At 39.9% G+C, this 27,353-nt stretch overlaps 1 protein-coding gene across 3 annotated transcripts in view; it reads right to left on the bottom strand.

The window, feature by feature from the left end:
* LOC108770001 (nucleolar protein 4-like) overlaps positions 1–27,353 on the bottom strand; it is a 90,805-nt gene that overhangs the window by 9,373 nt on the left and 54,079 nt on the right. For all 3 annotated transcript variants that reach the window (XM_018521283.1, XM_018521282.1, XM_018521284.1), the window contains 3 exons: positions 15,179–15,233; positions 10,771–10,986; positions 772–1,106 (listed from right to left, as the gene is read on the bottom strand). In XM_018521283.1, coding sequence (XP_018376785.1) covers positions 772–1,106; positions 10,771–10,986; positions 15,179–15,233 — 606 coding nt within the window. The remainder of the gene's footprint in view (positions 1–771; positions 1,107–10,770; positions 10,987–15,178; positions 15,234–27,353) is intronic.

The following is a 27,353-nucleotide window of genomic DNA, read 5'->3' on the forward strand; positions in this document are numbered from 1 at the left end:
TACAACCGCTTGGCTTTCACGCACGGGGAAAACGGGCAAAAAAAAAGAGATATATGTGAGAAACAGGACATGAAGGGGAAAAACTTCGAGAGAAACGGCATGCCCTGTTCCCTGGCGAGTCGGCTCTCTGCCACAACCGTTCATAAAACTTTACGATAATTAGGGTTTTTCGGAAAGGTCCGACGCCAATATGCTGACGGCCTGAACTTCTCCGCCCGAGCTTCGTTTTCTTCTCCCTTTGCACGATCCCTTTTCCCATCCAAGGCGCGAACGACGCTTTTCTTGCAACGACAGTTGCATAAAGCAACCAGTTAGACCGCCATTGTGTGAACCGTAATTCGATTATCCGTACGCATTTTAATTCATCGAGTGCAGGATAATGAGAGTAATAATTATCGCTAAAATTCCGCCGGCAACGTGAGATTTTAAAGCCACAGTCGATTTTTTGATTGTGAATTCTGATAGATATATTCAAATCCGCAAAAAATAAATAAAATACAACCCATTTCTGTAATAGTAAAACTCGTTAAAGCTTTCATCACAGTATGAAAAATTTTTTTCAGAGTTTTATACAGTCCGGAACAATATAAAAATCTGCACCAAAGTTCGGAGATCCAGGTTGCTGACAAACAGTAGAAAATTACACACTGCAACGGGGAGAGCTAATTATTTTCTAAATTTCCAATTCAAGATATTTCAAAACATATCTTTAAAGTGTTTGAAAGAAGAAATTTGATAAAGTTACGTGATTGAACCACCGCGTATGCTTACGTTGAATGCCTTGAGACGTTCTGGATCGTGGTGTCTTGGGTCCAGTCCCTCGTCCGCGTCTATATCATCATCGTCCTCGTCTTCCTTATTGCCACTACTGCTGGTTTCATCGTGGGCGCTTCCCGCCCCCTCGCCACCGGGCGGACTGGACTCTCGATCGCGATCCGCCCGCGAGGGCGTTGCCGCCGATGCTGGTGGCGGCGTTTTCTTGAAACCCATAGCATAAGATGCCCATAAGGAAGCCATGTCTTCGCCACCGACACCCGCCACAGCGCTTAGATTCGGAACAGTTCCCGTTGGCATATCCACCAGCTCTGATGAGCCGTTTCGGGAATCTGCGAAAGTAAACATTTTGTAATGGTTTAGCATACTCCCGGAAGTCCGAGGTCTAAATTTTTGTAATTCTCATCAACGAGGCAGAAATTGGTATAGGTATAATTAACGTTTTAATAACGGTAATGATAATAATTAATTATTATTATTTAAATGTCATTTGAAATGGATATTATTAGTATTATTAGCATCAATAATGATCGTAATATGAACAATGGTATTTTTAATAATTACTACTAATTAATAACGCAAATTTGGTGATAGAAACACTTTGCGTTCGCGATCGGTAATTATCTAGTAAAAGGGGAACTTCCATCGGCAATACCAGGAAAATAATAATGTTCTCATTGAATGCCCGCTGTACCGCGATGATTAGATCGCCACCTCGCGCTGTTTCGATTTATGAATAGAGAACGTTGCGGTTGGAACAAAAGAAGGGAATATTTTTTCCCTTCCCACGCCATGGCCAGGCTAGGAGTCGGTCATATGCGGCTGACTAGATACGTGACTAGTAGCGCGCGCGCGTGTGAGAGAGAGAGAGAGAGAGAGAGAGAAGAGCATGTGGGTGGTATATTTATCTCGAATATAATAAGGATAAATGCGGTGTACGTTCGGCTCGCGTGACGATACTGATTAGGGATGATCGATCAACAGAGGGTAGCATTTCCTAAACGACTCCCTAGCCTTGTACCCGCGTGCGTGTTATTGTTGATATCAACTGTTGAATTTCGGTATGTGAATTCAGTCGTGAATTCGATAACGGTCACAACCGTCGCTGGGCTTTTTTTCAGCGATTTTTCGGTGTTCAACGATATTACAGATTGGGACACCTGATAAATAATTATTACATAATAAAGTCGGTGAGAAATTTGAGATAAATACCCAAATGTTAACGGTTAAGTGCCGACTTTCTTCATTAAGTAACCTTGCTTGACGTACTTCTTTGGATCACAGTCTCAGTTATGATTATCATATAAGTACAATAGTATCAGTGCAGTGCATATCTATATATTTGAAGAATATAATTAAAGAGTTTGTAACCTTGACAGCGAACTTTTTCTGATCAATTGCTTGTATGATATTCAGTTATTAAATGGATTACAGTTATACTCGGAATGAATTTTGCCCTGCTAAAATCCTTGCGAAAGTCTTAGAGAAATTAAAATTGACACCAAATCAACGCATTGGCAAAACGAGACAGACAAAATTGTGTTGAACTCTTTCTATATAGAGGACAGAATGAAACTTGGTACATCACTTGTGTCGACGACAGTAAAAAGACTGGACCGTCATTCGGCCGGCTGTTGTATAGATCGTGTTTCTTCTCTACAATAATAACGGCGATCCGTTCTCAAAACCCGTAATAAGCCCCGATAGCGTGTGCAAGGTGTTAAAAGGCGGTGCGGTCTTCTACCGTCACGATCTCAGGAGAGAACGTACGGTAAAGGTGCTTTCACGAGGAGAGGATGTCGATGGGGACAGGTACGAGTCGTGGCCGCCGAGAGACTCCACGTACGAAGAAGTGTATGGATTGTCGACAGGGAGTGCCGCAGGGGGATCGTAAAGAGGCCAACGAGCCTTGCGGACCTCTTCCACCTGGGACTCTCCTTGGTTCCGATTTAAAAAAAGGGACAGGTTTGCGGCTGCCATTTCGTACAATCACACGTCAACGACGGAGATGTCTGTACAAAGCCATCCGGCAACTTCGCGTTAATTTTCTACACGCTACTCAAATTACTTTTCTCATAAATATGCATAACCCGCTATATACATGTATATTCCGATAAATACAAAATATAAAATATGTATTAAAAAGGAAATTTCAATTATATTTTAAAGATCCTTTTTATGATAACCCCGAAACGTTATTCCTGTCATTATTAGAGACCCTATGACAAAGTCTGGTTACGATTTTATCAAATCCTACGAGAGAGAAAGTTATATACATAATTTCCTTGAATATATGCTATCTCCTCTAACTTAGATTGTCTCACTCTATAAATAAATTTAAATCTATATAAAAAATAAATAAGTGGACAATCTAACTCCTACGATAGTAAAAACTTGTTAAAGCTTTCACACAAGCACGTAAGAACTTTTCTAGATTTTTATACAGTTACTCGGAACAATATAAGCTGTATATTTATAGTTGGTTCTCATATATTTACGACCGTTTAAATTATAATCTTAAGATGTCATAAGCCAATCACGGAATCGTTTAACATTTTAAGATATTACTTAAGACTATCTTGAAATAAGCATGGACTATGAATATCAGCTATAAAAGTCTGCCCTGAAGTTCGAAGACCCAGATTGCGAACGAAGAGTGAAAATTTCCCATTGCCGACGAAGGGTTAATTAAGGTTATGGAGTGAGCCAAGTATAAGTTAGAGTAAGACAGTATACATGTACAAAGAGACAGTATATATAGTATATATATATTCTTCTCTCTTGCAGAATTTTGATAAAATCTTTCGTGGCCAAATTCTATTGTAGGGTCTATTCATTATTAATATCTAGATCGAGAATTGGACACATTTAGAGATGTAAAATAAGAATGTCTCGAGACGATGATATACGGTTACACGAGATGTATTTGTTTTCTGATGATGCGGCTAGCCTCAACCGGGCACGTTCTTCTTTCAGCTCTACTTCCTCCGCTGTGTGCGCGAACTAATCTACATTCTGGAATCGAATTCTTCCGAGCGTAGTTTCCAAGGCATCACCCCGCCGTCGAGGCGAACGCGTTGCAAGGCAACGCAACGTCCTGGAACATTTGCATCATCGAGGGGCAACTTTCTGCCGGGCGCTTCAACTTCCTCCGCGCGTAGACGCAAAAGTCTATCTAGGCGCAGCTATCTCAGGCGCTCGAACGAGCGATCCTGATTCCTTCGAGTTGTTCAACGATCGCAACGCATCTTTCTAGGAGGATTCCGGTAGAACCAGTAACTGAACGCGCGAGCGGACGACCTAGGAAACTGGACCCTCGTCCAGGAGGCGTGCTGGCGGAGGCACCGTTTCTTTCCTCTTTTCTCTCTGCCTCTCCCTCTCTCCCTCTTCTCCCATCTCTTTCTCTTACTCTCGCGATCCCACTTGGAGGTTGCTGCACTTCGATTCTCACACGCACACGCATGCGGTACGCGTAGGCTATGGAAAAAATCGCGCACGTACGTGACGTACGTGTATGTATACGTGAACATGTGTAGGTATGTGCGCAACGCTCTCTAAGAGGGTACGGCATCACACGCAGCGAAGAGAGGGTTCCCGGCCTGCGGCGAGCGTATGCCGGGTATCGCCGAAGAATAGTCGGAGAAGGTAGGGAACAGCGACGCACATAAGCGAAGCTGGACGCACGGCTAGACTGGCCGCACGGGCTAGAAAGCCGGTTGCCAATCCCACACCAACTAGCACTGTTCCTGAGCTCGCCTCTTGGCCGCTGGCCTGAACCTGAAATGAGTCGACGGCGGCGGCGGCGGCGGCGGCGGGGGAGGTTCATTCCCTCGACCTCGCGTTCCCGCAAAGGGAAACTAATACTCCGGCCCCTACGACCACACCAAGTACTTCCTCTTTTTCTAGGCAACTCGCCGGCGTATTGCGTACACTCGCGTATATGTGAGCGAACCTAGCTTAGCGTTACAAAATCCGCAGACAAGCCACGTACGCCCACGGTACTTCGGACTAGGTATGAAACTGTCTACCGCTCGGGATGGTAACGTGTAATCGCGAGGATGGACGAAGACGTATTATCTTGTCCCTCATAAATGTCACTGACCATAGTAGAACGTTGCGCGTGATGGCATGTGCGTGCCCGTGTCGTGAAAGAGAATTCGGAAGTTCTCGGTTTATACTTTTAAACGATTATCCTTGACAATTAAATGAAGTTTTCCTCATATTTATCTTAATTTATTTAACTTATTTTTTACATTATCAATTTAATTTCCGATAATAATCTAATAACATTTCAGACTTTTTCATTTTTATTTCTTTATTCGTTACTTCGCGCTAACTTCTAAAGTCTTTTATGTAACGATTCTTTTGACTCTTTAATTTCGCTATATTTCTTAGTCTTAAATTTGTTCATACATTTTTTTATTCATTTATTTTATACTATATCAATTATTACTATCTATTTGAAGACAAATAGATAGTAATAATTGATATACAAATTCTACGATTATTCTTAAATGTGTATTTAAATGCTGTTAATGATTTAAAGTTGAACATATTTGAAAAATAGAATGTTCATTATTATCGAAAAGACGATCTTTAAGAATAAATATTTAAGTCAAATGTTATGTATGATTGTCTTGATATATGACTCAGATCCGGAAGCAGTTACATTTAAGACATTGTGATTTTGTGATATATCTCAAGCATAATCGTCGCGTATGCGCCCGTTGGGGAAAGTTGCGCGTCCGTTGTAAATTATAAATATTACGCCGACTCTACCGCGGAGTGCATTAAGAGATGAGAAACTAAGATGTTCCCGCAGTCTCGTCGTGTCTCTTTTTTATCATAATATCCAAGTAGATAAAGTAACTTTATCGAGAAACTTCATCGATTTCCAACACAATCTAGAGATTTTTTGGATAAGATTATTGTTATTTCGCAACTCATTTCCAAAAAAATTATTTTCTTCATTGATATAAAAAATTATGTGTTAATATAAATATTCTCCAAATACGAAACGGTATCTAATTTATACATGATGTGTGTATACACATAGAAAGAACGACTTTGCTAAAGTATTTAAAAATTGAATTAGTTGAGATCTGAAAATAATTTTTTCAGACTATAAAAATAATTATGTAGAATGCTCAAATTGATTGTTAAATGTCAAAACTTTTTACAACAATGCTCATCATGCTTGATAAATTTCCTACATAATTATTTTGATGATCTAACAACATTATTTTTAGAACTGTATCTACATAAATTTTTTAATGTTTCGGCAAAATCGTTCTTTCCTTGTATATACATGTAAGTATATTTTGAAAAAAAAAAATATATATATATTATTGAATTTTAAGAAATTACAATATTTCGATTGTATTAGATTAGACTAAAATGGGACGTGCACAAAATTACAAACAACCACGAATCCTTGGTTGAAAATTGGCGAATCCCGCGGTGCGAAATTACATCGAGAGATCGGGGCTGAGATCGAATCGTGGACTTGCAACTTGCGACCGGCAAATCGACGACTCCTGTCGCTTTTCCCGCTCGTGATGGTGCGGCAGAAGAAGCGGCTCCATCGAGAAATCGATTTGCGAAACGCATGTCTACGAAGTGGACGGACTCCGCGGTGAGAGAAGTCCTCCGTGCAAGATGTGGAATCTGCGATGGTCATCACGTGGGAGGGAGGGAGGGATGGTGCGACGAGAGAGAAGAGAGGTCTGTCCGTTGTGCAGTAAATGTGTTGGTATGCGCATATAGTACGTATATATATATATACATATGCTATATAAATATATATATATATATATATATATATATATCTACTCGTCTCTTCGGCCGATGGCTGGTTCATTACGCAATGACTACGTCCGAGATATAGAGGCCCGCTTCGAAACCAGTTTCAAATAGCTGCCAGGGAGGATAGGTGGAAGAGGCACACCGAGGTGGAGGGGTATGGTGAATTATCCTTCCGCAACATAACTGAACAACAGACGAATCCCGAGAGCATACAGTACCGCGCGGAAACGTTCGGCGCCTTGGAGATCGTTGCGTGATTATCGTGACATTAAGGACGCGCGTGACAATTAACACGCGTATTTCTTTTGTCAACGAGGATGTTTTGCGTATAACACGGTTTAATTAACGAAAAAAAGCGTTGAGTTTGTGGAATAATTGAGCAATTCTTGATTACAGATATATGCAATTCGTGTGAAACGTTAATTTTGATATTTTACGAATAGAAAGGATTTAAACAATATAATTTATTTGAAAGAATAAAATCGAGCTCTCGAGAATTAATCAAATTAAATAAAAAGGACTTAATCTTTTTATTAAAAATGGAAATTTATTAGATTGATAAAATTTCAATTAAAATCAAATTTGATTGAAAAATTACTAGCTTCATTAAATTTTATGCGGTTTATAATTATTATAAATACACGTAATACTTTCATATACGTTTAATATTTTTACATAATATAACTTTACTGAAAATCATAACGTTTCTTGCTCTTTGCATTAGAAAAATAGCTTGCACAAGCATTAATAACACAGATAATTCAAAATCGTTTTGATGGACCCACTTACGACATCGTAATAGTTCGACTAATGGCCTTTCCGTGCGTCCACTCTGCGATTTTCGATATTCAACTTTCAATGTCCATCGACCGACACAATTACCGCATTACATTCGACGCTCCCATTCACATGACTCGGCTCTGTGTTCAACCAGGCCGCTCGAGCACGAAGTATCAAAGTACAAGATGTCTTAGGCGCATGCCTTCTCTAGTTAATCGGAAATACAAACGGTATTTTAACATTATAAAGATATCGGCACTTTAATATTGTAAGAAACAAAAAGACAGGTTAGAAAAAGCTTAACTACCAGAAAGCGAAGGTCTATTTTTAAATACAAATTGAGTAAAGGCTCTCCAAAGAATAAATCAATAAGGTGAAATAAAGCCAAATATGTGAGCCACCATATTTGTGTATCGGAATAAATGTATTGAATATTAAATTACAGATGTTTCGATCCTGGGGTTATTGGATCCTCTTCAGTGTATAATACAATTGATCATGTAATCCAAAATTAATTTAACACATAACATGAAACTAGAAATGTTGTCGAAACAAAGGAACATCGCGTTAAACTATTATCCAATTTAAAATCTTGAAAAATATCATCTATTTTTAAAATCTCAATTTTCCTTTTTATAAAGATTACTTTATTGTATTTCTTGACTCAAAATGTGACAGCTTCAGCGCCACTATACACTCTAAAAAATATTGGTATATGGGTTTAAAACTCATGGTGTTAAATCTACATCATTTTTGATGTTAATAGCAGTACCAAACACAGTGAGAATTATGTAGACACCGCATAGTGTTAAATCCGCACCGATATTTTTTAGAATGCAATGGCTTTTCCATCTTATAAAGGTTAAATATTAAAACATAAAAAATCGAACGATAGAGAGAGAGAGATCTAAAAAAATCGAGTTTTAACAGGTACTGCTTAGAGGCAAGATTGCAGTATTTCGAAAGAATGCAAGTTTCTGTTGCGATTACGTAAGAATTAATGAACGAGGATGACGTACAACAATGCACACCGCATTCGCATCGCCAATTCCGAGAGAAGTATTGATGCTCGAAGATATCGGCTGCATTCCTCGTCTCTCGCGTGCGGCTTTCTGCTCGCACTGATTCATCGCCGGCGGCGGGGAAAAGCACAAGGATTCACGGCGTGTCTCACCCCCGCGATTCACCCTCCTGACGCGTATTTCGCCGGAATGCGTGGGTGTGAAACGGCGAGGAGAGACCGCTCGCGTACACGATTACAAATACACATAGGCAAATGAGACGCGCGTCGAATTGCTCTTTCTACGCCACGGGGTACGTCCTAGGTCGGCGATCCATTAGTCACGTCGCGCACGACGACAAAACTTTACGAGCTAAATGGCCGGTACACCTTGGCCCCGCGAAACCTGCAATTCACTCCGCCGAGCAGAGTCGCGCCGCGCGTCACACGCGCGAGAAGGACGCAAAACTTGAGCATTAAAGCCCCCGGTTGCGCTTACGCCAGGCGGAGCAAGGTTCTTTTCATAAGTGGGATTTCGTCAGTCAGAACGACATCAATGGGACGTTGGCGTACGTAACTTCGTCGAGTCCTTTCGCGACGAAGAAGAAAGAAAGAAAGACGTCTAGACATCTTTCGTCCCGTAATGGATTCCGTTAAACGTCTCGCCTGTCGATTTCGCGAGGCAAATCTTTTTTCTTCTTTTTTTTTTCCGTATACCGTGACGTTCGCAATCACATAAGCAAAGTTGTGACTGAAACTGCACGTAATGCGACCAGCTGCGATATTGATTCTCCTTCATTGATAGTCGTTGAAAACAGTTAATGACATTAAATTCTAAGATGTATGGTCTCGTAATAAGAACTTGTAAAAGCTGAGGTAAAAGAAAAAACGATTACGAGGAAAGTTTCAAATATTGTAGAAAATATAAAAGGAGAAAAAATTCATCTATAGTGCAGATCTTTAAGATCATTTATATACATCTCTCAAAGCACAAATATACGGAAAAAGCAATTTTATTTAAATATCTAAAAATTTAGTTAGATACAAATCTGAAAATAATTTTGCCTGCCAAACTATTTAAAAAATTATGTATAAAACACAACAATATTACAAAAAAATTTGACATTCTTGCAATCAGTTCGAGCATACTACATAGTTATTTTGATAATCAAATAAAATCATTTTAAGATCTGTATTTAATTAAATTTTTAGATATTTGAGCGGAATTACTTTTTCCGAAAGAAGTTTTTTTTTCTTCTCTAACGTACAATTTCAGGGTTATTAGCGAAAAAGAAAAAAATTTACATGACTTTTCTCGGTTTTCTCAGTTTTCTCTGAATAAAAACAAAGAAAAATATTAAAATATTTCATTTTATAAATAGTACAAAGAAAAAATATTTACATTCAAAGAATTATTTATCTTAAAGAATAAGTTATAAATATAAATAATAATACGACTTGCAGTGTGTTGCAAACGTTAAGTGGAACATACGACTACTGATACGCGATAAGTTAAAAAACAAATGAATTACGGGAAACAGCGGATATACATGTATCTTTGTTTTGCACATTTTTTATTGAGATCTTTGTCCGTATTCATACTCAGACCTTATATTCAAGGTCTTCCTTAAATTTTCTTGAGATGCTCAGTAGCCAATAATTAAAATAATTCGTAGAGCATCTAAAGATAAATTTAATTAAGCCTTAAATATAAGACGCGAATACGGGCATTAATCATTTCATTAAAACACTTTATGTTTCAATTATCATTTTAATTAATTTTAATTATAGAAATGATTTACGAAATGTTCATCATATATATTTAATACATACATATTTTAATTTTTGCAAAGTTAAGTTTTTTCTATTTAACAATGTCTGTTAATAGTTTTCTGCAAATTGCTCACTTTAAAATAAAAAAAAAATATTTGCACTGCATTTAAAAAAAATTTTTTTAATTCTATTTCATAATTTTTAAAGAAGTAAAGTTTAAACTTAGAATTTTACAGTCATTTAATTTTATCTTAGATTAATAAATTCCTTGATAATAATTTCCCTGACTTTTCTCGGTTATCCCTGATTTCCCTGATCGCTAACAACCCTGATTAAAAATCATTAGACTAATTTACAAAAAGGGCTTAAAATATTAAAGAACGAGGGTCTATTTAAAAAATCTCTTTTTCTTGAGTAAGATTTGTTACTTATAATTCAATATTTCATTGTATTTCTTGCCTGAAAATATGACACTGTTTCAGCGGCACTGTAATGCCTTTCTCGTTCTGTAAAGGTTAAAAACGCCATTTGGTTCTTAACATTTTACGCGCAATTTGCGAATACATTCGCATATAGCTTAGGACATCGCGACACGCTCGAAAACGCCGCATATGCCGGCCAATGAAATAAGGTATTACCTGTGAGAGTGGAGTTGTTAATAGTGTTGTTTGCCGTGGAAATGGCTGATTGGCTGGTGATTGGTGTGCCAACAGTGGTAGCTGTGGTAGTCGACGAGTTATTTGGCGAGAGAGCCGCGTTGGCAGCCTGGACCTGTGCCTGCGCCTGTGCCTGGAGATTATAGTTCCACGCGAGCAGCATCAGCTTCAGCTTATCCGGATCTTTCATGATCGTGTCTGCCGAAATTAAAAGTGCCAATTGGCTTGAAACAAGTTAGAAAACTACATATGTAAACGATAGCACGCCGTACAAAACTACGCATGCAAGGCTCGAGGGCATTCTTTCCCGCAAACAGGAGTCCTTGCTCATACGAGAGTGGAGTCATACAACCGGACGTGATCTTATATCGCAAACGAGTCGCGACATTCATCATCTACCTCCGCGGTGGCTGGCCTCGTACGCCGGAGGCTGTTATCACTTATCAGCTACCTGAGCTCGTGAGGCGAGCCCCGGACGAATCGCGGCCGAATAAATTAAGCTTACAAAACAACAACGTCGTTGACGTCCTCGATTTAATAACGCAACAGGTTTAATTACCCGAAACTGATAAATCGGCTGGCCGGCAGGCCACATAGCTCGACCGTCACAGCTGGCGGTGGACCGTTTACGATTATTAATCGATCGAGTAATTTACACGGGCTCTCCGATAAAAACTAACCAACCCCGCGGCCACGACGAATTAAACCCCCGAGTAAGTGAGTCTACGATTAACTCCCTGTCGAAGTATGCGCCATTGATTTATCCTCCAGTGCGATCGAGCTGGCCGAGGGATATCGGTTGTTGTATTATTGATCAGCGTCGCGGTAGAATTCGACGGCGCGATTAACGACGTCCTGTCCACACGACTTGCTTCGTCAGATATTCACCGGGGACTACCGAGGAGCCTGGCGAGATCTACAAGCCAGTCTTAGCGCATGCCGTGACTTGTCATCTTGATGTACCGATCGAACTGATACCTTAGAATGAGCGATGACGTACGCCTTTTTGTATATTCTATGATCCCCACACTGAACAAAAAGTCTGGTAATAGTTACCAAACCAAACGTCGAGTGAAATTATTTCAATCAAATGTTGGGTCATATATAATATATATGTATAATCAAACATAATTTTACTTTCTAAATATTTAGAAATCATTATCAAACAGTTAATTAAATTGTTTGGTCATAATTATTAAATATTTAGAAAAGTAAAATTATTTCTGATTGCATTAACGGAACATTCGATTGAAATTTTTCCACTTAACATTTAGTAGCTTATCAGATTTTTTTCAGTGCAAAACTCGCTTGCGTCAACTGCGCTGTCGAGTAAACAACGTAATTCAAGTGACACAAACAAAAAATAAGGCGTCGATAGCGATAGTTGCCGAAAACGTGATTGATATAAAGAAGACCGTTGCATGCACATTGGCGAACGACGAGCGATGACTCGATGAGTAATGTAATGACGTGAATATGTTTCCTAATCAATATCGACATTGATCTTGAAATATCTGAATTCTGATAAATCTCTAAAATTGGTTTCTGTAAGATTAATTTATTACAAATGTAATAAATGAGAATTTATCTTCATAAATGTATAATATGGAATAAGAGTAAAATTAAAAAGATTAATAAACAAATTCAACCATTCACAAGTCGTAGCTCATTGCTTATCGCTTACAGTCGTGGCCTTACGCACGACTCTCGAGTATTATTCGAGATAGAGTGGAGGAAAGCATTTAAAACTTACGAATCAGAAGGATAGTTATCTAATGAAAGAATCAAAGTGCAGTGTGCTAAACGCGTGACATTCAAATCGCGTGAATGAAAAAGGAAAGCAGATTACGGAACATCGATCCGAAGGGTGCAGGTAATGCAAAACGATATTTCTTCACAAAAATTTTCTATCGCATAATACATGGAAAGAACGATTATGTTGAAGTATAATTTTGTTGGATTCCGAAAATTGTGTAAAATGCTCAAACTGCTACAATGTTAAAAACTTTGTGCTGCATTGCTCATTATGTTTTTGTTTTCGATATAATTATTTTATTGATGGTACAACAAAATTTTCAAATTTGTATCTATCCAAAAATACAGATGTAGATGTAAATAATTTTTGTTGGATCATCGAAATAATTATTGTAGGAAACTCAAGCATGATAAACAATGGCTACAAAAAGTTTTGACATTCTAGAAATTCAGTTTGAACGTCCTATAAAATTATTTTTAGACCTATATCTAGCTAAATTTTTAAACATTTCAACAAAACTTCTTTCTATGTAAGAATCTTAAACGCCAAACGCGACGCTATAATTTTTACAATTTTTTCTACGATAATTACTTATCGTTGCTTCGTAAAGACTTTTGACCTGTTTCGCATTTTGATCTGTCACCGCGTTTTAACTAGATGATTTCCAAATCGCTCTTAAAGAGACTTGTCGTCATTCAGAGGAATTTGGTCAAAGATAAGCTCAATTGAACATTTAGATCGATGTCTGTATACATATGTGTGTCATGTAGTACATGTATTTCTTGCTTCTCTCACGAAATCATTGATTCCGTCTTTTTTTTTTTTTATCTGACCGCACACTGCGCATGTAACGCGGCACCATACATGTCCATTCCTCTCTGCACGCCGAAGACGAGCCGCTCTTCTGTACGTCGTGAAACCGTAATCGAATGCCGAGCAACGCGTTCGATACTACTAATTCGTTATATCGATCCGTGCCACGCGAGCTGCCGCGAACGTACGTACATCGGAATCGAATAGCCGACATTAACCCTTAGATTATTATACCTTGATTTATTACCGTCTGAGATCCTGCAAGGATTTACCGGGAAATGTTCAAGGAATATTCGATTCACACATAAGTAACCCATTTCATCCGCAGAAAAATTTAATCTTTCCGTTTAACTTATTTTAAATAATCCATTTCTATTTTCTTTTCAATAATTTATTAATTCAGATTGTTTAGTAACAATTTATCATTTACGTCTTATCTACTTTATGATGCGCATATCTAAGTACACGAAAATCAAAGAAGTTTCGGCTTCTTTTTTAAACCTTCCATTAGCAACTAAGGTCTTTAAAGGCACCATCAATATTAATTTTGATTGTGAATTTTGATAGATTTTAAATCTGCAAAAAATAAGTGAAATACAATCCAATTTCTATAATAGTAAAAATTTATTGTTAAAGCTTTGACAAGTATATCAGAATTTTGTCTGATTTTTATAATCCGGAACAATAAAAAAATTTCTTTTTTTTTCTCGAAGACCTCTACATTATTGACAGAAGAGTTAAGGTTGCTGACTTTTGCATAGTGCATAAGAAAATTAATCAATAAAAATTCTTTTCCATGAAATGAGAGGAAAGGAAGGATTTTGATGGGTTGATATGTGCTGTGCATTATGCAAAAGCCTGTGCTGCGGTACTAAAAGTTCATGTTGCTAGCGGAGGATTAAATAAAAGTTAACGAAACATATCAACGTCTGTTTCAAGATGTGTTTACTTAGGATTATCATTAGAACACGTGGCGAACGAAATTCGATCTGTCAATAACTAATTTAGCTTATAATAATCCACGGCGGCGGCGGCGGCAGTGATGAACAATATACACATACGAGCTTACTATAATTTGCGCAAATTCCACGGGAATGGCTGAAATAACGATGTTCCACGTATAGTTCCCGTCGACGCGGGCGCACAGCCCGTATACATAATCGGACCGGATAGTTCAAAGGGACAATCCACAGAGATATTTTCTAGCGTATCGCGCGGGCGCGGTTCCGTTTGTTCGTCCGAGCGGCGGAATTAGCGGTGACACACAGCGGACGGGCGGGACGGGCGCGCTTCGGCCGCGCGATGACGAGAGAGCAGAGATTTATTAGCCGGCGAACAGGCCTGCGGGGGGGAGAGGGGGGGGGAGAGGGGCGACAGAGGGAAAGAGAAAGGGTGAGGCGGAGAACCGGCCGCGCGACGGCATGGCACAGCGGACGGAGTGACGTTTAAATCATTCACGACACGGTTCAATAATGTAAAAACGTGCGACGCCGCCGTAGAATTCGGGTCAGATTCCCGAAACGGTTGCGACCTGACCCCGCGACGACGAAAAGATGCGCGAAAAACGACGAGGGACACATTCTTCTTCTACGAGTAACGCACTCGAAACGGATCGTGTCGAGTGATAAAAACTTGGTTCGCGCACGCGACCGGGCAAATGTAGGCCTCCGCACCTTGTTTCGTAAGGATTACGATCTCGTAATCCTTTGCCAGGTGAAGGTTCGAAGGGGGACACCACCTTCGACATCGACCGTAAGGGGGCTCGGCTACGCTGTGAGGTTTACGCTATAGGATATATAGATAATGAAAGGTTTTGCTCACTTGGATAGTGATCGTCCTCGGATATGTCGGCGGGCTCCGGGGTCGAGATGTTCTCCTGCAACAGATAGAAAGCCACCGTTAGGTACTGAAGCGTTTTCCACTCGAGTCGTGCTATATAGCGGTCGAACGGTTTCGCCCTGGGCTGCAAGGTACGAAGGCGAACGGGACGGAACTCTCGCGACGCGCGCGTTTAAAAGTTCGTGAAACTCATTTTCCGCAACTGCCCGTTATGATAATACCGCGCGAACGCAGCCGCCGCGTAACCGCATCGTTACGCAGGGCCAGATGCTTCGCGGCCTTATTTAGTCTTGCTGTGCAACCTCCGTGTCATTTTTATAAAAGTGTCCTTTAAATATTAACATACTGAAATGAGCAAATTCGTTCTTGATTAGTCCACAATTTCATACAATCGACGCAGTACATGTGAATACCTACTTATTTTGTCATGTATAGAGATGTAAACGACGGAAAAATACTAGAATTTTAGGGTAAAAAATTCGGAAACTAATAGTTTTTTTCCTTCGGCTTTGACAGTTTTTTACTCGGATATTTTTTTTAGGTCATTCAGATCTGTCGCATTGCTTGAAATCCCCAAAAATTTTTGCACTTAAAGTGATATGATTAGAAAAATAGATTCGAACGCGTTGAAAAAAAAAAGAAAGCACAGATGCTGAATCCAAAGAGTGCAAGCAACGTAAACAGACCTATTAACCCATTATCAACTCATCAAGAATTGCAACAGCCAATAATACATATTTCCGCTTCAATATAAAATTATAAAGACAAAAGTATTAAAAAATATCGAAATAACAAGAAAATAAATTCTATTTCTTCTTCTACATATTTAACACGAATTCTATGTTTTTTCATGAATTTTATGTGATTTGGTAAAAAATACCGTTTTTTTTTACAGTAAAAAACTAATTTTTTACTTGATACTTTTCTCCGAAGTAAAAAATACCGTTTTTTTACATCTCTAATCATATAGATTAATATAACATTCTTTTCAAAAAAGCTGAATTATATGAAGCTCAGTTACATAAATTATGAAAATATAGTAATATTAACCATTTATGGTAAATGGTAACTGTAGTAAATATTATTTTATTTTTTTACTTTATATAATTTATTTACTTATTCTTATTGTAACTTTATAATACATAATTGAAGTGTTATTGTCCTTAAATTTGTGTTTAAATATGTATAACTCTTCCAGGAATTATAAAATTAATTTTTGTACAGAACTAAAAACTATACTATCGAGATGCATCCTCATTTACTTTCGTCTTCGAACTCAATGACTTGCATTCAAAGAACTATTTTATTAGAATATGATCTAGTGGTGCCAATGGTGATACCGTATTGCTCACAAGTGCGATTTTGTTGAAGAATTTTTGAATGATATCTAATATTTAATCACTATATAGTTATATATGTATAATAATAAAATTAAATATTTTGTATTGAAATCATTAAAGGTTTGTTTTTTTAATATTATTCCTTAATTAATTAATTTCTTCATTTATATTTCACATATTTATATTCATTCTTACACATATATATATATATATATATATATATATAAATAAAAAAAAATTCAGTAGAATTCAATAAGTTGTTACTATATTGAGTCGCGGTCTAAGATATATAGTGAAGAAGCTATCGAAGGCTATTCGCGTTACATACGCCCACAGGAAGACCGTGGACTTTATTGTCCCAGATCAAGAGCCGGCGGCGACTCGCGATTCGTCGAAACGCAAATTGCTTACGCCTCGGCGTTGCGTCGCATTGCGAAGGTGACGCACGTCGAGAATCTCGGATCAGTAGCACAAACGAGCACCGCCTCTCAACCCTTTCACGATCAACGCGGTCAGTCTGTCTCCAGCTTAAGCAATGCACCATGTATGCGCGTACAAACATCTCCTCTAAACATAGGCGAAATTGGATCGTCTACTGAGCGAGAAATAATTATGCAGACGCCTCAATTAGCTTTACGTTCATTAGGAAATTATTAATTACCGCGTACATGTCAAAAAAAATGTTCTGACATAACTCCCTTTCGTAATAACGCATAAATATAAGTATATGCATAGATAATGGCCGCTATAACGGGTCGTTATAACGGAAAATTAATCCGTAAAATCATCATCTTTTCCTAAGCTTCTTCTACTTTCGCTGCAGCAACACCATGATAACGCACGTACATAAATTTTATTATATATTCGATAACACATATTGAGAAATAAATGTTTGATATTTGAGACTATAATTACATGATAAAATAATTATAGATAAAAACTCTATTTTTATTATTATTATAAACGAGTACAAATTATAGTCGTTTCCGATGCCAAGTATATATTTTTTTGTATATAGAGCTATAAGTACATTCTTTAAATTCTTTAGAATGCAATCTCATTCTAAAGAATGAGAATTGAGCCAGTCTTGGAAAAAGGTGGTTCAATTTTCAATCTTTAAGAGTGAGATTCACTCTATAAAAGTTGATAAAAACAATTATTATTATTATTATGACGTTCTTAATCATAATTATACTATGCAATATTTTACTATGCAATTACCTATAGTCACAAGTATGAAATACTTTTCTCTCAATACATTTCCCAAAATTTACATTACTTTTGACAGCGATTTTGTAAGCGATTTTCTATACAGCTCGTTTCAAGTTAAAAAAAATCATCCTCTGTTTACGCCACTGGCCGAGATCGAGTGGTCAGGGTCGTTTTGAGGGAATAAGGCCGAGGCTCGTCGGGCAGAGGGATCACCTCTATATGGCCGGGTCGTTTTTCATCGAAAAGAGCAACGCGAAGCGTTCTCCGCGCTCCGCGATATGGCATCGCCTCGCGCGCCACACTCTAATCGATCCACCGCGCGCACCGGTCGTGGCGAGTCGTAGCGATCTTCCAGGCTCTAGCGGCGTGATTCTATCTAACTTTGATTGATTTTATCCCGACGAAATTAACGGGTTTTTCCCCGTTGAAACGAACGGCCGGTCGGCCTGCCGGCAGTTTCGCAAGGCATGCACTACGTTAGCCTGAGCGATGCCTGCCTGGGCCGACTGGTTCGCTGTGTGTTGCCGCTGAAGCAGGCGCAGTCTCTTCTATCTGTGTCAGGTCTCGTGTTGCAACTCCAGAAGGTCGACCGGTGTATAACGCGGAGAGCACGGCCAATTGATACCGGCCACAACTTTGTCCAGCGGGCTTGTAGGACATAGGCGGCATGCGAGCTGGTGCGAGCGCGTACGCCGCATACATGCCGGACGTCGGACGTCGGTGTGCGCGCACAGTGCGAGCGCCGCCGCAAAAACTTGTGATGATGTAACCGAGAAATTCCGACGAGCCCGGCATCGTCGCGCACGAACGTGGAAATCATGAGAGGCGACGTGGAGATCCAATCGCGACGAAATGTCGCGCCGCGCTTTTTTCCTTTTTTTTTTCTTTTTCCGCGACGAATGGTCACCTTCTGCGTGCGTGTGCGAAGGAAAAGGGGGACGAGCCTGCCCAAAGGATATTCTTGGTATTCTACGATAAAAAAATATACTTTATTACAAATTGACGATTTTACTTACAGTTACGTTTGAATACAGGAACGACGCTTGCGTAGTGTTCCGAAATATTGTGAATTTTATTCGTATTTTTATCGCTTCATTTATGTTGATACGTATGATTTCGTTTATATTAATATAATATAATATATTAAACTTAGAATTATTGGATGAAATTAAATCTTATTAGATTTTAATAAATTTGGTACTAATTTTATTCGTTTACTCTTTTTATTGACCTTGACTCCATTTTAGTTAAAATTATTAGTTATATAATTATAATTTATATGTTAGTGAGTTGTTTTTACCCGTTTATATATCTAAGCAGCTTTTTTATTGATAATATATGAATCGGATGCATATAAATATATATATATATATATATAATTTTCGGACGAAACGGATTGATGGAACGGCGCATTCAGAGGTTCATATTAGAAGCCGGGCACAGAATCTGTTTAATAATCGGTGGAATTTATTGGCTGGGCGTCTTACTCTATTTTTCTCTCTCTCACTTTCCTCTCCCCTTTCCTCCCGCCAGCTACACTGTTGATTTCCAGCTGCGCACTCACGGAAGGTTATTTTAAGAATCTTTCATTAAGAATTTAATATAGCATGATTTTCGTGGACCTGGTCGCGGAAGTATCTATAGGTATCTATCGATTATGAGTCCCTTTTGTAATCCGAACTGGGGAGTCAGATGAGAGAAAGATAAAGGTCCAGATGGGAGTGTACAGATAAAAGTATATATAGACCTGAGATATATAAAATAGAAATGCAGGTGGAAAATAAAACTTTTGTATCGCAATTTCGTCTCAGCGGGAAACTCTCGGAGATAGATTCTAGTAATCTAAGGCCCCGCCTTTGCGATTTCAAGAATCGCCTTGCGATCAACTGTGCCGCGCTTGTCCCGGAGGTCTCTCGATCTCACCGCGGCCAATCTCGCTCGGCTTGGCACACCGTCAAGGTGTTTGCCATTAAAGATAATCGCGACGGGTTACCTTCTGGGAAGGAAGGAGTCGATCGGGGGGCGACGCGCCGATCGAGCTTCGCAGCGGTTTCTAGTAATTGATACCGTCGATACGATCGTTACAAGTTATCCTGCGCGTCAGGATATCTGCGAATTGTTGCGTTTAATTTACGACAAGGACGCGGAGGCGACGGTGCGATAGATATAGGAAGCCGCGTGGAATTCACGTTACACACGCGGAACTCGCTGTCCGACAAACGGTACTCGGATAATACTTCAGTGTTATACAGCGTACATTTTTCAAGCGCTATATTTTTCATGGCATCAAACTGATTTCTAAAATAGTAGGTGTATAAATAAGTTCTCGCAATTTTTTCGAAAATATACTCTGAAAAAAACTTGATAAATCTTAATGTTTTTTTTTCAAATGTTTAATACCAACTCAATATTTATTTACCGTAAATATTTATTCAATAAAAAATGATTAAAGTCTTGTACCAAATATATATATATATATATATATATATATATATAAATATGTTTACATTTAGTAAATATATTTAATACCCTAATAAATTTCTTATTGTTTATATTTAATACTATTCAAACAAATATTTATTTTTTTTAATTTAGTACATTTTTTCGGTGTATCTACTAACATAAATGAATGGTACAAACGTTTCAACTAAAATATACATATATTTGCCTTTCGAATCTATCACCTCTAGTCATCTTTCAGACAGCGTACGTACGGATGCCGCGGCAAAAGAACGCTTATTCACAGCGCGATTTATCGTTCATCGAAATCACTTTTAAATCTTTTAAACCAATCTTGGTACGTTCTTTCCGACACAATATTATCTCCATAAGTCTTACAAATTATTCTGGTTTGCTTTAGTGCCGATTTTACTACAATGAAAATAGTGAAGCATGCAATGGTGAATATATACTTGTTCATTTTCAAATTAAAAACATAGTTAATTGTTTAACTGCGAATTGTTATACAGTTTTCGAAACGCAGGTTAATCAATCTTACTTATGAAAAAATAATTAAACGCGAAATTTTAAATACACTATCATTAGGTATCTATACTATCTAAAGTTGACAGCGAGAACTTATTTGTATACCTGATAGTTTAAAACGTGTACGATAAATTTTGAAAAAATAGATTTAAAATAGAAATGTAATGTATTGCGATGATTCGTGATGATTCGTAAGTAAGATGATAGAGAAGAGAGAATGTGCGTCGAAATCTGAACGCACATCGGTATCAGACTGATTTCATTCGGCGCGCCCAAGGACTCCGATGATGTCGCAGGTATTAATAAACAAAGATCCCCCAGTCCTCCCGCTTCTCCAGCCGACTACGCGCTCTTTCTCTTTCTCGCTCCTTCTTCGTCGCACCTACGCACGGGGGCCGCCCCACTTCCGGCGGATGTACCCTGATAAATGGGAATCTCGCCGCGCGTGCAACCGGCCGGTCGTATATACACCTACGACGACTGCAGCGAGTGAGAAACGATCCCGGCGTCTTCCAGGCATGAAGCACGAGGACGAAGACAGAAGCGAGCGGAAGGAGCGGAGTACTAAAACGGGGAGTTAAGAGAGTACAGCCGCGCAATTTAAAATCCCCGGGATGCGTCGACCGCTGACGATCCCGCTTCTCCTGTTACCTCGATCTCGACGATCATCTACGGAGATGAGAAGTCTGTTGTAACGCTCGTCGCATCGTCGAGGTCACATCTCGTTAACACGACGAGCGCAAACCGCGCCTCGATTCACGCGCATTCATTCGTACGCGGGAACGCACGACAGTCGGGACGAGAAAAGAGAAACGGAGAAGCTCTCCTCTTCACTTGAGCCCCGGTGACTCCGGAACGATAAGTAAGTTCCCTCTCTTCCGAGAGGGGGAAAGAGACATGTGGAACCAGTACTGTACAAGAGAGGGAATCGTTGCGGAGCGAGGGGAGGAAAGAAAAGAGGGGGCAGACTGAAGAGAAGACCGAAGAGCAGAAGAGCCACGCTCTTCGCGAGCGCCTCGTTCTCGACGGGTAGATATACGGTTGGAACATTTGTTTAGTTGGCTGCAATTAAGCCACTTGGCGGCAATTGTTTGTCGCTCCGCACAGAATTCCGCTCCCACCGTGCAGCCACCCGACTCCACGAGAGATGCGTGTAGTACACGGTTATACGCGCGCGTGTACAACGAGAGGAGACGATGAGCCATGAGGCCACCGCGGGCGGGAGCTGGCGCTGTGTTGTACCAACTCGCCACCAACACAGCAATTCCAGACGATAAAGGCGAGCGAGTTGCCGGGGTTAGGGGTCAACCGGGACCAGTAGCCGGTGTCCGACCAATCAACGTCAACGGCAACCGGCACAGCCACGGCGCGCGGCGGACAGTGGACACCGCCGCGAGATCGTTCCAGAGGATTGTCTGTCTTTTGTCTCTAGACAATTGAAGATGCTGAATTACCCATCGAAGCCGCGCGACTAATCAAACCTATGGCGCATACAAAAATGCAAGCTTAAGACGCACCTAGTAAGCGAATCGACCAATCACGGTCGAGAGAATGTAAGGTTATTGCCTTATATTCTTTACTATGTGTTTCTGGTTTAACGCGAAAAAATTTCAAGCCAGATAGACGGGAAATTCTTTAGAGATTGTCACTTTAGAATAGTGAGATCCAATTTTTTATTTTTTAGTTAACTTGTGGTTCAGATTTTACTTCACTTAAACTGATGATAATGTAAAAAATGTATTTTTTTAGCTATTATTAGTCATTAAACTGATAATTTTGTAGTAACTTTTAACATTATCACTAAAAACCGTGTCAGTTTAGTGATTAATGATAGCTAAAAAAGAAACACAGTTTTTACATTAGGTTAAGTTCAACCATAAATTAACCAGAAAATGAAAAACTAGGCCTGAGTCTGTCAAGGCTTAAAGACTATTTCTCGCCAACATTTTGTGAAGTAATTCAATTTTCACAAGAATTCATAAATGCAATCATTCATGTATAATGTTATTGCAATTAGAGAAAATACATGTTAATAATTTTAAAATTAATTTAATTAGAAACGCATTAATTTTATTAATCACTGGTCACTAGTAACATTATTACATAAAATTTCAATGCAATGCATACAGGAATAAACAATAACATTATTTTCAATGAAAATACCGTTAATAATGATGTAAGAAGACATAATCATTACACGATCGTAATATTATAGATTCCAATTTGCGTCAAGTTTATCATAATAGGTATTACAATCGTTAAAAAAAATAACAGAATAAATAATGATATTTTTTTGTACTTTGACTTTATGTAAAGACTCACCTCTCAGCTTGCAATAAGAAATGCATTACGAAATATCTTTCGTAAGATAGATTTAGAAGCATGAAATAAAGCTCGTGATAAATCGGGAATACTTGAAGCAATTAAAGAACGCAGTGGGAATAAAGGAAAAGGTCAAGCTCGTCGGGGACCCGGAACACGATGGCCGCACCGACCGCGACCGTAAAAGGAGGACCGAATTGGGCCCGTTAGGATGATTGCTCGCGGAGAACGTTCGCTCGAGTGGTCGATTTAGTTGCCTCTTCTGGGTAGCTCTTTGGATAATGGGGAAATGATTGTGGCCTACCGGTGATCTCTCCGCTATGTGTTTTAACCGGGGTAAAACACCTACCGGGGCCGCGCCGTCGCGATTCGACCGCCTGTCGCCGGATCCTTCTTCTCTCCCTCCTTTCGCCCTCTCTCTTCCTCTCTCGGCCGATTCGGAATACCGGGCGACTCTCAATTTCGACTCATTTGCCTACCAAATCTGGCGTCGCATAAATATACGTAGGCTCCTACGGTGAACGGGTCTCAAGGCCGCCGGCAATTACCAACGTTACGCCCTCATTCGGTGCACTTTTGTTTTCCTCCCCGGTGCAGTACTTTTACCATTTAACCCGCCCCATCGTCTCGTCATCTCAGGATTCTTACAATCGAGACCTCTCGTCGTTGTTATGAAAAGTTGTCGCTGATTCGCAATCGTCGATTCGAAGTATTGAATTGTGCGAGCGATCGAAAGGCAATAATTTTACTTTGGACAACAAAATTGAATTGTCATAGGGTATATTCTATTTGGTGCTCACAACGCTTGCAAGCATTATTCATCCTTGTTTGACATTTGATCAACAACAAGTTATGAACATCAAGTGAAACGCACCCATAATTGATGCGTTTGCAAGAAGCGCCAAACCTCGACCGTCGCGAAACAAGATGATTGCAGCGTCTCGGAAAGATTGCGAGATCCTCGAGATGAGCCGTGCTCGTCAGAAGATCGAGATGTCTGTTGAGGAAAAAGATAGATTTCCTCGCTTGATTTTTCGCCCTCCAAGGATACGCGTGATCGTGCGGTTATACGAGAACAGATTCGTTGAGAACGTTCGCCGATATATAAGTCGACTTAAGGGAGAGGAGAAAAGAGGATCGTATGACGTCACCGGCATACGTTTCCAAAGTGGCGAAGTTCAGGTTGCGTCAGGGAGAGACCAGCACGGCGCGGCAGAGAGCCGTGATCGTTGGAGAAGCTCTTCTGATCTGGAAAGCAAATGCGGAGTAGAAGGAAGAGGAGGAGGAGGAGAAAGAGACGCGTCGGTAGGAGGACGACGGGGTCACCGTCAGCGGGATAACCTCACACGTGTGCGCCCCCCAAAAAAGAAGAAGAAATAAAAAGACGATGACGACGATGGCGGCGACGGCGGCAGCGGACGAATCCAGTGGCGTCGACAGGAAAGACGGGAAAGAGACGTGCACTTTGCCAAGTCTTCGTTGCGCATCGCTGTCCAAAGACGACGTGAAAGTGCAGATGTGAATCGATGAGAGAGGCGAACGAATTATTTATTCTCTGTGTGATCTCTCGTTTAGAAACAACTCCGCCCAACTCCTGCTTGGAAATATTCAAAAATTGTAATCTTCTTTTCATTCATTTGTATAAGCTGAAAAAATATTGGAAATTGTTTCCTAACTCATCATCATATTTTTATCTTTTTTAATATAATTTTTCTTGTAATCGTAAATACATCAATGTGCCAAAAATGTCACTTCTTTTTTCCCGTTTACCTATTGTCAAATTCAATCGCCGCGTATTAGAGAATTGAAAATGATTTCACCAATAATGCAGCCAAGATTAGATATCATAAAAGTCCCTATCACGCAGTTGGGAATTTGGGAAGTTGAGATTAAAATGTAGGACGATTGGGAGCAACGTCGTCACAGAACCACAGGCGACCACGGTATCCGGCGTGGCCGGTTGGCTACCTTACTTGACCCCTGCGCAACGAGGGACAATTGGGTGTAACAGTCTCCCATTCGTCTGTCCGTCCGCCCGTTCCTCCCATACGTGTCGCCCCGTACGTGTCCGTGTTTCTCTGAATCCTCGGCCGTGTAACACATCCATTACTCTCGAAGCGTGTGTGGTTGTCGGACGATATACGCACGCATACGTGTGCGTCATTGCCTTCCACCGAGGGGAAAAGTCCAATGACGACAACGGCGACGAAGACGAAGTCTGAAACGGGGACCAAGATCCCCGATCACGTGAGCTAACCAAGACCACCAAAGTTTCGACCTCTAAGCATGAAAACTGTAGATCGTTTAATATTCCAGTCATTATCCTGCCAACAGGTTATATGATCAGGTTCTATCATCGATTACCTGAACAGAAGACGATTGATTGAAAAAAAAATGTAAGAAAATTATCGGAACGATCACTACGATTGACACAAAGATGAACGTGAGATTGTTTCGTAAAATTTATCCGAGTTTTGCGATAGAGAGCTGTTAGGTTTAGCGAGGGCGTCTTCTCGTCCCGTAAACTTTCATATACATGGCATGTTTCCGATATCCGAGAGATCTTCGCGGAACTTCGTCCTACGCAAGGCCAACGGTTACAGTATTAAAAATGTCTATCTTACAGTACGAGCGTCTCTAATAGCCTTATCGTGATACACGAAGACGTCTAACTACGTATGTTCTTTCTCGCAGAACAAAAAACGCGCGGATTTCACCGTCAAGAATTAATTACAAGCCCGTGATCGGTCTCTCATCAAGGACGATTGTCCGTCTCTCTGCGGCAGGACGCATTAGTAAGAAGATACACACTTACGGAATGCGAATGCATTAAGCGTCGCAAAATTCATAACGGATCGAACATGTGTCCCATTGACGCGGCATTCAATATCACCCTGACGGTAGGACTATGTAAAGTTAAAGAGGAACGCGTTGATCGCGTACACGCGCGGTCCCAGCATCTCCCTCGATGGGCGGCGGGGGTGAAGGATACGAGGAATAGGAGGGAAAAGAAGAGGATAGAGCGCGGCCAGTTTCGAGCACGCGCCCTGCTCTATTTGATTCTCCCGCGTAGCATATCGCTTCGATTCGTTCCTTCCAGTCGCGTCTCGCCCCGCGAGCAGAGAGCGTGCATTCTTCTTGCACTTTGCTCGTCGTCGTCGTCGTCGTCATTACCGTAGTCGTTGTTTTCCTTCTTTTCATTAACATGCACTGGAAAAAACGGTACGCAAGAAAAACCGTACTCGTGCTCGCCACTGTTTCTCTTCCACGTTTGCGATCTCACCAATTCAGGGATTACGAATCAAACTTCCAAGATTCCCATATAAGGAAAAAACGGCTTTGCTGAAATATTTAAAAATTTAGCTACATCTAAAAATACTTTTATTGGAGTATCAAAATAATTATGTAGAACGTTTAAGCATGATGAACAATGTTGCGAAAGATTTTGATATTTCAGCAATTAGTTTAAGTGTCCTACATAATTTGGATAGTCTAACAAAATTACTTTCAGATTTGTATCTAGCTGAATTTTTAGATACACTTTAAAAGTGTTCTTTCCATATGTATATATTCCCTAAAATTCATTGACGTAGCGTATCGATCAATGTAGCATCAATTTTTACTAATATATATAATTTTAACTCTTTAAAATGCGGAGAGAGATCCGAATGAAAAATTTACGTCTTATGTTGTGCTAAAATAGATATAATTATTTAGAAATGTACTCATTAAAGAGTCTCGTTTAAAAATGCTAAAGAGTATAAAAGTGAGGTACAAAAGTAGGATAGATTTAGCGCAATAATGCAAAAAAAAATTGCGAATCTTAGTAATTTCACGAAGACGTTTCTCTTCGAGTTCGACGTTGTACAAAGGCGGATGTACATTCTCCTAGCCTCCAACGTCGATCTTAGCGATGCAATTTGTTCCCCCGCACTAGTCGTCTCTTTCCTCAGCACTTTATTTCTACCCGACAAAGGCCCGATAATTAATCCGGGCAATATCTCCCCCCCCCCCCCCTTTCCGCTTCATATGTGCTATAGGTCCATGAACTAATCCAGGCAGTTGTCTCATCTCGATATCACGCCTGCCTATTAATACGCAAAGATCATTAGCTTCGCGGCTGCTTCCGGGTGGCATGACTTTGCGACAGCTAAGCAAAAAGCTCGAAAGCCACTCGTATCGTGCGATCGCCCACAATTATCGACGACGATCCAGTAGAAACGCATACGTCCCACGTGCTCTAAGCAACCGGCCAGTATTTCAATAACGTCCTGACCGACCTCGTCGTCGTCCCCTGT

Source organism: Trachymyrmex cornetzi, unplaced genomic scaffold (assembly GCF_001594075.2).
Source record: "Trachymyrmex cornetzi isolate Tcor2-1 unplaced genomic scaffold, Tcor1.1 scaffold98, whole genome shotgun sequence".
Classification (NCBI taxonomy): Eukaryota; Metazoa; Arthropoda; class Insecta; order Hymenoptera; family Formicidae; genus Trachymyrmex; species Trachymyrmex cornetzi.